Genomic DNA, 16,165 nt, shown 5'->3' with positions numbered 1-16,165 from the left:
ATATGTTTGTATATGAGTGGACTGGTCTTTCTTTTTCTGTTCCCTGGTGCTGCCTCGCTGACACAGGAAATAGCGATCAAGTATAATGATAAATAGATATATTAAAAACAAGAAAGAAAGAAAAAGAAAGAAAGAAAAGAAAGAAAGAAAGAAAGAAAAAAAAAAAAAAAAAAAAATATATATATATATATATATATATATATATATATGTATATGTGGAGAAATCACACACCCCTGCCGCAAACCTACATTCACTGAGAACCAATCACTTTCCTCTCTTCCTACACGTACACATGCCTTACATCCTCGATAAAAACTTTTCACTGCTTCTAACAACTTGCCTCCCACACCATATATTCTTAATACCTTCCACAGAGCATCTCTATCATCTCTATCAACTTCTCCAGATCCATAAATGCTACATACAAATCCATTTGTTTGTCTAAGTATTTCTCACATACACTCTTCAAAGCAAACACCTGATCCACACATCCTCTCCCACTTCTGAAACCACACTGCTCTTCTCCAATCTGATGCTCTGTACATGCCTTCACCCTCTCAATCAATACCCTCCCATATAATTTCCCAGGAATACTCAACAAACTTATACCTCTGTAATTTGAGCACTCACTCTTATCCCCTTTGCCTTTGTACAATGGCACTATACACGCATTCCGCCAATCCTCAGGCACCTCACCATGAGTCATACATACATTAAATAACCTTACCAACCAGTCAATAATACAGTCACCCCCTTTTTTAATAAATTCCACTGCAATACCATCCAAACCTGCTGCCTTGCCGGCTTTCATCTTCAGCAAAGCTTTTACTACCTCTTCTCTGTTTACCACATCATTTTCCCTAACCCTCTCACTTTGCACACCACCTCGACCCAAACACCCTATATCTGCCACTCTATCATCAAACACATTCAACAAACCTTCAAAATACTCACTCCATCTCCTTCTCACATCACCACTACTTGTTATCACCTCCCCATTTGCGCCCTTCACTGAAGTTCCCATTTGCTCCCTTGTCTTACGCACTTTATTTACCTCCTTCCAGAACATCTTTTTATTCTCCCTAAAATTTAATGATACTCTCTCACCCCAACTCTCATTTGCCCTCTTTTTCACCTCTTGCACCTTTCTCTTGACCTCCTGTCTCTTTCTTTTATACATCTCTCACTCAATTGCATTTTTTCCCTGCAAAAATCGTCCAAATGCCTCTCTCTTCTCTTTCACTAATAATCTTACTTCTTCATCCCACCACTCACTACCCTTTCTAATCAACCCACCTCCCACTCTTCTCATGCCACAAGCATCTTTTGCGCAATCCATCACTGATTCCCTAAATACATCCCATTCCTCCCCCAATCCCCTTACTTCCATTGTTCTCACCTTTTTCCATTCTGTGTTACTGTGTTACAGGAGTGATAGTTTTCATACATGGTGCTTTGACAAGAAAATAGTAAAATTGGAAAAAATGTAGCTTAGACATTGAAGTTTATTGATACAGTGGTTAGATTGATGAGAACTACTATTGACGTTTGTGTAAATAAATCATACATTTCCCTTTTCCATAGCCAGAGGTTGAACCATTAGGTGACATTTCATTTTTTCATTTCATTTCAAGCTAGAAGTTTCAGTTCTCAAAATTATTTCTTACATTTTTCATATGTATATATATGTATATGTGTGTGTGTGTGTATATGTGCATATGTATGTGTATATGTATATATATATATATATTATCCCTGGGGATAGGGGTGAAAGAATACTTCCCACGCATTCCTCGCGTGTCGTAGAAGGCGACTAGAGGGGACGGGAGCGGGGGGCTAGAAATACTCCCCTCCTTGTATTTTTTAACTTTCTAAAATGGGAAACAGAAGAAGGAATAAAAAAAAATATATATATTTTTTTTTTTTTTTTTTTTTTTTTTTTTTTACTAATCGCCATTTCCCGCATTAGCGAGGTAGCGTTAAGAACAGAGGATGAGGACTGGGCCTTTGAGGGAATATATATATATATATATATATATATATATATATATATATATATATATATATATATATATATAAACTGGAGGAGGTAAATGCAAGAGTTTTGGAAAGAGGGGCAAGTATGAAGTCTGTTGGGGATGAGAGAGCTTGGGAAGTGAGTCAGTTGTTGTTCGCTGATGATACAGTGCTGGTGGCTGATTCATGTGAGAAACTGCAGAAGCTGGTGACTGAGTTTGGTAAAGTGTGTGGAAGAAGAAAGTTAAGAGTAAATGTGAATAAGAGCAAGGTTATTAGGTACAGTAGGGTTGAGGGTCAAGTCAATTGGGAGGTGAGTTTGAATGGAGAAAAACTGGAGGAAGTGAAGTGTTTTAGATATCTGGGAGTGGATCTGGCAGCGGATGGAACCATGGAAGCGGAAGTGGATCATAGGGTGGGGGAGGGGGCGAAAATTCTGGGGCCTTGAAGAATGTGTGGAAGTCGAGAACATTATCTCGGAAAGCAAAAATGGGTATGTTTGAAGGAATAGTGGTTCCAACAATGTTGTATGGTTGCGAGGCGTGGGCTATGGATAGAGTTGTGCGCAGGAGGATGGATGTGCTGGAAATGAGATGTTTGAGGACAATGTGTGGTGTGAGGTGGTTTGATCGAGTGAGTAACGTAAGGGTAAGAGAGATGTGTGGAAATAAAAAGAGCGTGGTTGAGAGAGCAGAAGAGGGTGTTTTGAAGTGGTTTGGGCACATGGAGAGAATGAGTGAGGAAAGATTGACCAAGAGGATATATGTGTCGGAGGTGGAGGGAACGAGGAGAAGAGGGAGACCAAATTGGAGGTGGAAAGATGGAGTGAAAAAGATTTTGTGTGATCGGGGCCTGAACATGCAGGAGGGTGAAAGGAGGGCAAGGAATAGAGTGAATTGGAGCGATGTGGTATAACGGGGTTGACGTGCTGTCAGTGGATTGAATCAAGGCATGTGAAGCGTCTGGGGTAAACCATGGAAAGCTGTGTAGGTATGTATATTTGTGTGTGTGGACGTATGTATATACATGTGTATGGGGGGGGTTGGGCCATTTCTTTCGTCTGTTTCCTTGCGCTACCTTGCAAACGCGGGAGACAGCGACAAAGTATAATGAAAAAAAAAAAAATAATATAAACTGGAGGAACTGGAGGAAGTGAAGTGTTTTAGATATCTGGGAGTGGATCTGGCAGCGGATGGAACCATGGAAGCGGAAGTGGATCATAGGGTGGGGGAGGGGGCGAAAATTCTGGGAGCCTTGAAGAATGTGTGGAAGTTGAGAACATTATCTCGGAAAGCAAAAATGGGTATGTTTGAAGGAATAGTGGTTCCAACAATGTTGTATGGTTGCGAGGCGTGGACTATGGATAGAGTTGTGCGCAGGAGGATGGATGTGCTGGAAATGAGATGTTTGAGGACAATGTGTGGTGTGAGGTGGTTTGATCGAGTAAGTAACGTAAGGGTAAGAGAGATGTGTGGAAATAAAAAGAGCGTGGTTGAGAGAGCAGAAGAGGGTGTTTTGAAATGGTTTGGTCACATGGAGAGAATGAGTGAGGAAAGATTGACCAAGAGGATATACGTGTCGGAGGTGGAGGGAACGAGGAGAAGTTGGAGACCAAATTGGAGGTGGAAAGATGGAGTGAAAAAGATTTTGTGTGATCGGGGCCTGAACATGCAGGAGGGTGAAAGGAGGGCAAGGAATAGAGTGAATTGGAGCGATGTGGTATACCGGGGTTGACGTGCTGTCAGTGGATTGAATCAAGGCATGTGAAGCGTCTGGGGTAAACCATGGAAAGCTGTGTAGGTATGTATATTTGCGTGTGTGGACGTATGTATATACATGTGTATGGGGGTGGGTTGGGCCATTTCTTTCGTCTGTTTCCTTGCGCTACCTCACAAACGCGGGAGACAGCGACAAAGCAAAAAAAAAAAAAAAGAAATATATATATATATATATATATATATATATATATATATATATATATATATATAGATAGATAGATAGATAGATAGATAGATAGTATGTTTGAGGACTCAAAGGAACCTGGATGTTTTGGCTCTGAGTGAAACAAAGCTCAAGGGTAAAGGGGATCAGTGGTTTGGGAATGTCTTGGGAGCAAAGTCAGGGGTTAGTGAGAGGGCAACAGCAAGGGAAGGAGTAGCACTACTCCTGAAACAGGAGGTCAAGAGAAAGGTGCAAGAGGTGAAAAAGAGGGCAAATGAGAGTTGGAGTGAGAGAGTATCATTAAATTTTAGGGAGAATAAAAAGATGTTCTGGAAGGAGGTAAATAAAGTGCGTAAGACAAGGGAGCAAATGGGAACTTCAGTGAAGGGGGCTAATGGGGAGGTGTTAACAAGTAGTGGTGATGTGAGAAGGAGATGGAGTGAGTATTTTGAAGGTTTGTTGAATGTGTTTGATGATAGAGTGGCAGATATAGGGTGTTTGGGTCGAGGTGGTGTGCAAAGTGAGAGGGTTAGGGAAAATGATTTGGTTAACAGAGAAGAGGTAGTAAAAGCTTTGCGGAAGATGAAAGCCAGCAAGGCAGCAGGTTTGGATGGTATTGCAGTGGAATTTATTAAAAAAGGGGGTGACTGTATTGTTGACTGGTTGGTAAGGTTATTTAATGTATGTATGATTCACGGTGAGGTGCCTGAGGATTGGTGGAATGCTTGCATAGTGCCATTGTACAAAGGCAAAGGGGATAAGAGTGAGTGCTCAAATTACAGATATAAATTTGTTGAGTATTCCTGGCAAATTATATGGGAGGGTATTGATTGAGAGGATGAAGGCTTGTACAGAGCATCAGATTGGGGAAGAGCAGTGTGGTTTCAGAAGTGGTAGAGGATATGTGGATCAGGTGTTTGCTTTGAAGAATGTATGTGAGAAATACTTAGAAAAGCAAATGGATTTGTATGTAGCATTTATGGATCTGGAGAAGGCATATGATAGAGTTGATAGAGATGCTCTGTGGAAGGTACTAAGAATAAGTTTTTATCGAGGATGTAAGGCATGTGTACATGTAGGAAGAGAGGAAAGTGATTGGTTCTCAGTGAATGTAGGTTTGCGGCAGGAGTGTGTGATGTCTCCATGGTTGCTTAATTTGTTTATGGATGGGGTTGTTAGGGAGGTGAAAGCAAGAGCTTTGGAAAGAGGGGCAAGTATGCAGTCTGTTGGGGATGAAAGAGCTTGGGAAGTGAGTCAGTTGTTGTTCGCTGATGATACAGCGCTGGTGGCTGATTCATGTGAGAAACTGCAGAAGCTGGTGACTGAGTTTGGTAAAGTGTGAAAGAAGAAAGTTAAGAGTAAATGTGAATAAGAGCAAAGTTATTTGGTACAGTAGGGTTGAGGGTCAAGTCAATTGGGAGGTAAGTTTGAATGGAGAAAAACTGGAGGAAGTCAAGTGTTTTAGATATCTGGGAGTGGATCTGGCAGTGGATGGAATCATGGAAGCGGAAGTGGATCATAGGGTGGGGGAGGGGGCGAAAATCCTGGGAGCCTTGGAGAATGTGTGGAAGTCGAGAACATTATCTCGGAAAGCAAAAATGGGTATGTTTGAAGGAATAGTAGTTCCAACAATGTTGTATGGTTGCGAGGCGTGGGCTATGGATAGAGTTGTGCGCAGGAGGGTGGATGTGCTGGAAATGAGATGTTTGAGGACAATATGTGGTGTGAGGTGGTTTGGTTGAGTAAGTAATGTAAGGGTAAGAGAGATGTGTGGAAATAAAAAGAGCGTGGTTGAGAGAGCAGAAGAGGGTGTTTTGAAATGGTTTGGGCACATGGAGAGAATGAGTGAGGAAAGATTGACCAAGAGGATATATGTGTCGGAGGTGGAGGGAATGAGGAGAAGAGGGAGACCAAATTGGAGGTGGAAAGATGGAGTGAAAAATATTTTGAGTGATCGGGGCCTGAACATGCAGGAGGGTGAAAGGCGGGCAAGGAATAGAGTGAATTGGATCGATGTGGTTTACCGGGGTTGACATGCTGTCAATGGATTGAACCAGGGCACGTGAAGTGTTTGGGGTAAACCATGGAAAGTTCTGTGGGGCCTAGATGTGGAAAGGGAGCTGTGGTTTCGTTGCATTATATATGCCAGCTAGAGACTGAGTGTGAACAAATGTGGTCTTTGTTGTCTTTTCCTAGCGCTACCTTGTGCACATGCGGGTGGAGGGGGATGGTATTTCATTATGTGGCGGGATGGTGATGGGAGAGAATAAGGGCAGACAGTATGAATTATGTACATGTGTACATATGTCTGTGTGTGTGTATATGTATGTGTACATTGAGATGTGTAGGTATGTATATTTGTGTGTGTGGACGTGTATGTATATACACGTGTATGTGGGTGGGTTGGGCCATTCTTTCGTCTGTTTCCTTGCTCTACCTCACTAATGCAGGACACAGCGACAAAGCAAAATATAATATGATAAAATGTGTGTTTTTGTGTGTGTTTTATTGAAGAGCTTATGTTATAGAAGAAAATACCAAAAGAAATCTTATGCTTCCCTGTATGTTGGTGTGGGAGGATGTTGAGTGGATAGGGTAGGGCCTTTGCTGATGGCAAGGATGCATCATATATCTGTAAGCATATGATAGTTATAGGTTTTTCTAGGTATGATTAAATTGTATATTCAATTAGTCTTATTACAATTTTTTTTCAAGGTGTGATTTCATGTATATTTTACTTAATTTTTTTTTTTACACCTACCATACGTATTTTCAATGTTTTTATGTTGTTTACACAAACAGAACTTTTATACAAGAATAGTTGAACAACTCTATTTGCACTTAAAAAATCAAAACTGATGTCTCAGAAATTGTTTCTTTCATTCTAAGATGAACTACATTAGTGGTTGTAGACACCTGGCTTCCCACACAGATGTATGTACTCTCTTTGACATTGTGTAGGTGACTGAAATGCATGATATTTATTCAAGTAGTGTGTTGATTCACCATGTGATCATAGGAGCAGGGCTATAAGGTGCATCAGATGATGAAGGGAGCAGTTTAAGGGTGTCTTGGATAAGTTTGGTGACAGGGAAGGAGAGATAAGGGAGATAGCAGTACAGTGTAGAAGAGTAATTGGGTCTCTTAATAGAATAATAATGGTTGGAGGTGTGAGTATTGTTACGAACTCAATACTCATTTGGGCAAGATCGCCAGTAACATATATATGTTACAAAAACTATACTGATCCTTGTCTTGCAAGGACGTTAGATTTGTTATGCTTCACAACACAGGATAACACTATCTGAACTTTACGGGATTAAGGCAAACACCAGGGTTAAATCTACATATAATACAAGAAATAAGAATACAAGATGACAAGCAAATTGATTGGGTACAAACACTTTCGTTAACACTTGACACTCAGTATTCCACATTCTACATTCCAGGTAAGATTTCAAACCAGATCTCTTTCCTTTATGACAATTTGTTCGATAACATTACACTTAGTTAGACCTGATGTGACACAGTAAACCTCATCGTTACACTTGGCTAAACCTGACGTGACACAGTAAACATCTTGCAAAGTAGGGCAGCGGTGGCTACGGGGTTCGAGACAAGGAAAGCCCTTTCCTACATTACCTTGCTGGGTTCGGGACTGCTGAAGGAATCGACTCCCAGACGATCGTCTGAGCCTTTTATCTGAAGGACCAGCAAGGCAGGAACAGCTAGCCACGCCTTGACCCGCCACTATGGCGACGATATGCCGGAATGACACAATTGCCCTTGATAGGTCAAAAGACTGATTGCCACGCCCTCATCCCAACGTGATTGGCTGAAGGAGGCCTAAGGTCCGGCCCACATCTTGCGTGAGTTCAATCTCCTTTGTTCCCTTGTTCACGGCAGCAGCGAACGTATAGGATGACATACCCCGTAGCTGACCCCACGACTTGACCTGACGCCGCTGATAAGGGTTTGGGTGCTGGAGGACTGGTCAACATCTGCTTCAGAATAGGATTACTAAGACAAATAACTCGGTCAGGGGAGTGAGGTCTGAGCCGAGAGCAACAACACCCTACACAAAGGCGCCTACACCATACACTATATACGAACATGTGGGCACACACACCATGTTCGTAACACCCCCCTCCTTAAAGAAAATTCCTGCAAGAGGAATTTTTCTCACCTTAAGAGCGGGATAAATACAATCTGCTAACACATTATGTGCGCAAGCATTATGGTGAATATCTAAATTATACTCTTGAAGGAAAAAGGCCCACCTAGTTAACTTCTGACTCCGATCCCGAAACTTGTTAACATTTTGAAGGGTTGGTAGTCAGTACACTAAAATGATTGGCTGAAGGGCACAAATATATAGAAAGTGTTATAATACAAATAACAGACAAAGGTTCCTTCTCCATGGTGAGGCTATCTGTTTGGGCTCAACCTTCTCTCTGTCCTCCTGCATGAGGACCTCAACAGAGTCTACATCACTGCATTCACAGCCAATCTGGTTGGAGCTTGCAAAATAAAATAGTTGAAAAAGTAGGGTTCCAACTGATGAGAAGCTGTCTGTTTAGGCCGGCAAAATGAAAGTTAAAGTAGGGGGTCTAACTGATGAGAGGCTGTCTCACACTGCTCATTCAAAATAGATCTGACATTATTTGTCAATAGATTTATGAGAGGGGGCTGCAACTGCGAGAAAAGTTACTAATAAACACTCTGTAATACCCAACCATCTCCAAGTAACACTTCAGTTCCCTTCTAGTTCGGGGTAAACATTACGGGCTAATACTTGGACCCTTACGATCGCTGAAAGGAGGGGACTGACAAAACTCTGGCAAAACTCAGGGTGTGTCGACAACAGGGCAGACCTCTCCACCCGTCACTTCCCTGGCAGGTGCTAAAGCTTCTCCTACGTCCACATCATGGCTTCAACCCTCACCGAGTGACAGAAAGGCGGACCTCTGCACACGTTGTTTCGCCTCCCACATCCTGTTCGAGCCTCCGTCTTCCCAGGTCTCCGAGACACTTGCAGCTACGTCGTCGACTTCGTCACACATGGCTACCGCTGACGTAGGATGATGCAGACTGGCACCGTCGGTTCAAATGGGGAGGTCACTACTGAGATATGGTTTAAGCATGTTGACGTGGCATACTCTCCGACATCTGCGCCTATCGGGGGGTAGAGACAAGATAATTTGAGTCTCCTACGCTTCGGATAATGGTGTAGGGACCCTGAAAACGGACTGCGAAGGGTTGACCTGGCTGCTGTAGTAGAAGCCACACCTCGTCGCCTGTCTCTACGCTTCTCAATCGAGACCGTCTGTCAGTCCATCTCGTCCTCCCTTCCTGAGTCTCTCTTGAATGGGCTCGAGACAAATCCTCAGTCTCACCCACCGACTCTCGTACGGACTCGAAACCAGCACAGGAGGTATCACACAGCTTCTCCTTACTAATTTCATCCTCGGAAGGCGTCCTCAAACGGCTATGTCCAAAGGCACACGACCTGCCGTGCCAACTGTACTGGACCTGGCACCATCGTGTTAGGAGACTAACTCTGGTACATCTTCCTCAAGCTGCACTGCCTCCGTGGACTCCACCGGGCCCGTAGGCAACACCGGGACTGGGTTCATCTCACCCGCTAGGTCATTGCCTAACACAAAGTCCACGTCTAAGACAGGCAACTTATCTACAACCCCTACAAGAGCATGGCCCGTGAAGAAATCTATTTCTGCCCTCACATCGACTAGTGGACCTTCCTTGGGACCCGACAGTCCATCTAGCAAGACTCGGTCTCCAGACTCTTCTCGCGGCACTAAGCCATCCAACATCAGGGACTGCAGCGCACCAGAATTCCGTAATACGGTTACTTTTCATCGTACACAACATCTACTAACATAGCCCTCAGACAGGAACGCATTGCAGTTCCCACAGAACGGATCCTTAACTACAGATTGATTGACAGCCTCGCAACCCCTCACTTTCCTAAGAGCAGGGACAGCCTCACCTACTTTACTAAGTGGCCCTAAAGTTAAGAGACTCGCCCGGCCTACTCTTGGTAGAGTCTGGATTCCTTCTCCCGAGCCCAGCAATCCCTCACCTAGTGCCCAGCCTTGCCACAGTAAAAGCAAATCTTAACTTTGAGTATTTCCCCTAACTTTTATGAGTTACCGGCAAGGTAGCAGATTCAGGTGGGATAACATTATTACCAGACTTTCCTTTGCCATCGGAACCCTTCGAACGTCTCTCCGTGTCAAGTTTGGAGCGAGCCACTGCCTGCATAAATCGCCTAACTTGTACTTTTTACGAAAATACTTGACATAAATCTGACCAGGTCTAAGAATTCAGCACTGTCTGTTTCACGACCTCATAATCACTACACTGGTCAGCGCGGCACTGATCAACGACATGATTAACGAATCAAGGAAAGAGATTCCGGTAAGGCAAGAAATATCCTGGCAGGGTCGCCAGTTTATGTACGAACTCAGTACTTATCTGGGGCAAGATCGCCAGTAACATATATATGTTACAAATACTATATTGATCCTTGTCTTGCAAGGACGTTAGATTTGTTATGCTTCACAACACAGGATAACACTATCTGAACTTTACGGGATTAAGGCAAACACCAGGGTTAAATCTACATATAATACAAGAAATAAGAATACAAGATGACAAGCAAATTGATTGGGTACAAACACTTTCGTTAACACTTGACACTCAGTATTCCACATTCTACATTCCAGGTAAGATTTCAAACCAGATCTCTTTCCTTTATGACAATTTGTTCGATAACATTACACTTAGTTAGACCTGATGTGACACAGTAAACCTCATCGTTACACTTGGCTAAACCTGACGTGACACAGTAAACATCTTGCAAAGTAGGGCAGCGGTGGCTACGGGGTTCGAGACAAGGAAAGCCCTTTCCTACATTACCTTGCTGGGTTCGGGACTGCTGAAGGAATCGACTCCCAGACGATCGTCTGAGCCTTTTATCTGAAGGACCAGCAAGGCAGGAACAGCTAGCCACGCCTTGACCCGCCACTATGGCGACGATATGCCGGAATGACACAATTGCCCTTGATAGGTCAAAAGACTGATTGCCACGCCCTCATCCCAACGTGATTGGCTGAAGGAGGCCTAAGGTCCGGCCCACATCTTGCGTGAGTTCAATCTCCTTTGTTCCCTTGTTCACGGCAGCAGCGAACGTATAGGATGACATACCCCGTAGCTGACCCCACGACTTGACCTGACGCCGCTGATAAGGGTTTGGGTGCTGGAGGACTGGTCAACATCTGCTTCAGAATAGGATTACTAAGACAAATAACTCGGTCAGGGGAGTGAGGTCTGAGCCGAGAGCAACAACACCCTACACAAAGGCGCCTACACCATACACTAAGACACACCATACACTATATACACACGCCATGTTCGTAACAGTACGGAAGTGAAAAGAGGATTAAGGAAGAGCATAGTCCTCCCAACTCTGACTTATGAGCTGAAACATGGACATAGAATGAGTCTTAGAAGTCAAGAATCCAGATAGAAATGAACTATTTGAAGGGGTGTATGAGATAGGTGGTATGCAGGGATTGCAAAGGGGATGAATTGTGGCATGGTTAAGTGGCAGTGAAACTTAATACTTTGAGGTTAGGTGGATATGTGGAAAGGATGCAGGACTGGGAATTTACAAGGAGAGTGTATGATATTACAGTTAAAGGGGTTGGTGTGAGATAGAACACCTGTGACATAGGGAAATAGAGTGGAAAAATACTGGAGACAGAATGAGTGGAATGTTGTATGGAAGCATGTAAGGACAGGGACAAGGGGAGATTGTTTTGCTGTGTCTACCCCCTCGATGGAATGGGCATCAGAGATATAGATTGATAGATAGTTTTAGGTTCAGTTAATTATAGCTACTCACAGTAGTTAGTTCTTAATAAGTTGTATCTTAAAGAGTACAACTGTTGTAATTGCTGCAGCTCAAATTGGATAAAATTCATGCAAATGTAAATGTATCTGAAGTTTTCTTTGTTGAATAAGAATATAGTTGATCCCCCACATCTCACATAGGTCCAGTGGTATGAGGAAGACTATGCTGGGGCACTTGGCAGTTTGCAACGTGCCTATGAGCTGGAGCCCACCTGGACGGAATGCAAGACAAAATTTGATGAGTGTTACAAGTTTTTAACCAAGCTGTCACAGATGGTTAAGAATAAGGGTCATTTGAATCAGAGGCGACTGAATGTGCTTACAACAGTAAGTGATTGCTATTTTGGCTTTAGATTAGTGGAATGAATATTCATATCTCGTTTATACAATAGGGGTGCATGGTAACAAGATAAGATCTGTTAATCTGCTTTTAGTTGTGATACGAGCCCATAGATAAATATTCAGGAGTGAGTGTGCAGCATTGATTAGAACTCTCCTTTTCATGTGAAATGCTGTTGTATTTTCGAAAATGTTCGTGCTTATGAATGTCAGTTGCCTTACTGTACAACACAGTGAAGGAATTCTTCACCCATTGGTATACAGCCTTAAACTTCCTTTACTGTCATACAGCTTTTATGATTTATTTCATACAGACAGAACCAAACAAGCTTCTGAGAGAGAGAGAGAGAGAGAGAGAGAGAGAGAGAGAGAGAGAGAGAGAGAGAGAGAGAGAGAGAGAGAGAGAGAGAGAGTACATGCATGATGGTGGGCTAGAATAATGTTTACCCCAAAAATGAGGTACATCCATCTGGATTCATATCTTTCATCCATCATGAATTACATGGGATGGACAGATGCTTATTCTCAAGGACTTAATGACCATTTAGTAACCAGCCCAGGCCTGTTATGTTAGTGTTGTGGTGAGATATCAGGGCACACCTTTAGCAATTATCCGTGCTGTGATGAGATACCAGGGCACAGCTATAGCCATCATCAGTGTTGTGGTGAGGTACCAGGGCACAGCTATAGCCATCATCAGTGTTGTGGTGAGGTACCAGGGCACAGCTATAGCCATCATCAGTGTTGTGGTGAGGTACCAGGGCACAGCTATAGCCATCATCAGTGTTGTGGTGAGGTACCAGGGCACAGCTATAGCCATCATCAGTGTTGTGGTGAGGTACCAGGGCACAGCTATAGCCATCATCAGTGTTGTGGTGAGGTACTAGGGCACAGCTATAGCCATCATCATTGCTGTGATGAGATACCAGGGCACAGCTATAGCCATCATCAGTGTTGTGGTGAGGTACCAGGGCACAGCTATAGCCATCATCAGTGTTGTGGTGAGGTACCAGGGCACAGCTATAGCCATCATCAGTGTTGTGGTGAGGTACCAGGGCACAGCTATAGCCATCATCAGTGTTGTGGTGAGGTACTAGGGCACAGCTATAGCCATCATCATTGCTGTGATGAGATACCAGGGCACAGCTATAGCCATCATCAGTGTTGTGGTGAGGTACCAGGGCACAGCTATAGCCATCATCATTGCTGTGATGAGATACCAGGGCACAGCTATAGCCATCATCAGTGTTGTGGTGAGATACCAGGGCACAGCTATAGCCATCATCAGTGTTGTGGTGAGGTACCAGGGCACAGCTATAGCCATCATCATTGCTCTGATGAGATACCAGGGCACAGCTATAGCCATCATCAGTGTTGTGGTGAGGTACCAGGGCACAGCTATAGCCATCATCATTGCTGTGATGAGATACCAGGGCACAGCTATAGCCATCATCATTGCTGTGATGAGATACCAGGGCACAGCTATAGCCATCATCATTGCTGTGATGAGATACCAGGGTACAGCTATAGCCATCATCAGTGTTGTGGTGAGATACCAGGGCACAGCTATAGCCATCATCAGTGTTGTGGTGAGGTACCAGGGCACAGCTATAGCCATCATCATTGCTGTGATGAGATACCAGGGCACAGCTATAGCCATCATCAGTGTTGTGGTGAGGTACCAGGGCACAGCTATAGCCATCATCAGTGTTGTGATGAGATACCAGGGCACAGCTATAGCCATCATCATTGCTGTGATGAGATACCAGGGCACAGCTATAGCCATCATCATTGCTGTGATGAGATACCAGGGCACAGCTATAGCCATCATCAGTGTTGTGGTGAGGTACCAGGGCACAGCTATAGCCATCATCATTGCTCTGATGAGATACCAGGGCACAGCTATAGCCATCATCAGTGTTGTGGTGAGGTACCAGGGCACAGCTATAGCCATCATCATTGCTCTGATGAGATACCAGGGCACAGCTATAGCCATCATCAGTGTTGTGGTGAGATACCAGGGCACAGCTATAGCCATCATTAGTGTTGTGGTGAGATATCAGGGCACAGCTATAGCCATCATCAGTGTTGTGGTGAGATACCAAGGCACAGCTATAGCCATCATCAGTGTTGTGGTGAGATACCAGGGCTCAGCTATAGCCATCATGTGTTGTGGTGAGATACCAGGGCACAGCTATAGCCATCATCAGTGCTGTGGTGAGAAACCAGGGCACAGCTATAGCCATCATGTGTTGTGGTGAGATACCAGGGCACAGCTATAGCCATCATCAGTGTTGTGGTGAGATACCAGGGCACAGCTATAGCCATCATTTGTTGTGGTGAGATACCAAGGCACAGCTATAGCCATCATCAGTGTTGTGATGAGATACCAGAGCACAGCTATAGCCATCATCATTGCTGTGATGAGATACCAGGGCACAGCTATAGCCATCATTAGTGTTGCGGTGAGATATCAGGGCACAGCTATAGCCATCATCAGTGTTGTGGTGAGATATCAGGGCACAGTTATGGCCAACATCTGTGTTGCGGTGAGATATCAGGACACAGCTATAGCCATCATTAGTGTTGTGGTGAGATATCAGGACACAGCTATAGCCATCATGTGTTGTGGTGAGATATCTGGGCACAGTTATGGCCAACATCTGTGTTGCGGTGAGATATCAGGACACAGCTATAGCCATCATTAGTGTTGTGGTGAGATATCAGGACACAGCTATAGCCATCATGTGTTGTGGTGAGATATCAGGGCACAGTTATGGCCATCATTAGTGTTGTGGTGAGATATCAGGGCACAGCTATAGCCATCATTAGTGTTGTGGTGAGATATCAGGACACAGCTATAGCCATCATTAGTGTTGTGGTGAGATATCTGGGCACAGCTATAGCCATCATTAGTGTTGTGGTGAGATATCAGGACACAGCTATAGCCATCATTAGTGTTGTGGTGAGATATCAGGACACAGCTATAGCCATCATTAGTGTTGTGGTGAGATATCAGGACACAGCTATAGCCATCATTAGTGTTGTGGTGAGATATCTGGGCACAGCTATAGCTGTGGGTATGGGTTTACCACAACATGGAATATAAGAACTCTTTTGTACTTTGAGAACTAGAAAGACAACATCAGCATTGGTAGCCATAGTATGGTAATTACTTCGACTTTGTTGTTTGAATTTTGAGTAAACATATACAATAAAAGCTCAAAAAAGACCTCAGTGAAAGTTCTTGCATTTCATGTAGAGAAATATGTTGACAATAAACCTAGATTAGAATATAACTGACTGTTACTGGCATATGCAAATTCATCAGAGAATTGGCAATTTCTTGAGAACTAATGTGGGCAGTCAAGTAAACTTGATTGTTCAAGAGATATCCTTTTGGTTAAGCAAAGCACTACAAGTTTTTACAAGATTAATTTCATATCTATTACTCAGCCTAATATCATTAAATTGGTAGAGCTGCTTACTTCAGAGATTTCCTAATTTTAGCTCTTTTTTAGAAGAATGTTTCAGGCTAAGTTGCTGTCATAAAAGTTTGTTCCATAAAGTAGGTTTCTTCATGATATGAGAGAAAAAAACGTATTGTTCTAGATCAAATTCATAAGTCCTCTGAAACTGTCCACATATGTCTTACCTTTATTGTTAATTCTCATTTGCTTCCTTTACCTTGAAACTCGCATTTGATAAATCCTTACCCTTCAGATGCCTTTTGATGCTTACTTCAACCTTCACTACCCTACCTCTTTGATTAGAATATGGTCTTCCTCCGTCCCAAAAATTGTCACCAACTTACATTTGTCAACTAACCATGCACAGTTGCTATCGTTAGCCATTTACTGGAGTCATGATATGTCCGCATTTTTGGCTTTTATATTTTGTATTAAGAAACTTTTTTTTATCATCATACAT

General features: G+C 43.3%; 1 protein-coding gene across 7 annotated transcripts in view; it reads left to right on the top strand.

Annotated features, from left to right (window-relative positions):
• LOC139756246 (tetratricopeptide repeat protein 5-like) overlaps nucleotides 1-16,165 on the top strand; it is a 99,795-nt gene that overhangs the window by 70,157 nt on the left and 13,473 nt on the right. For 6 of the 7 annotated variants that reach the window (XM_071675433.1, XM_071675428.1, XM_071675431.1 and 3 more), the window contains one exon: nucleotides 12,038-12,223. The exons of the other annotated variant lie outside the window; for it this stretch is intronic. In XM_071675433.1, the coding sequence (XP_071531534.1) occupies nucleotides 12,038-12,223 (186 nt within the window). The remainder of the gene's footprint in view (nucleotides 1-12,037; nucleotides 12,224-16,165) is intronic. 7 annotated transcript variants of the gene reach the window in all.

Source organism: Panulirus ornatus, chromosome 21 (assembly GCF_036320965.1).
Source record: "Panulirus ornatus isolate Po-2019 chromosome 21, ASM3632096v1, whole genome shotgun sequence".
NCBI lineage: Eukaryota > Metazoa > Arthropoda > Malacostraca > Decapoda > Palinuridae > Panulirus > Panulirus ornatus.
Note: the sequence above shows the minus strand (reverse complement) of the source record. Positions and strands in the feature narration are given on the sequence as shown.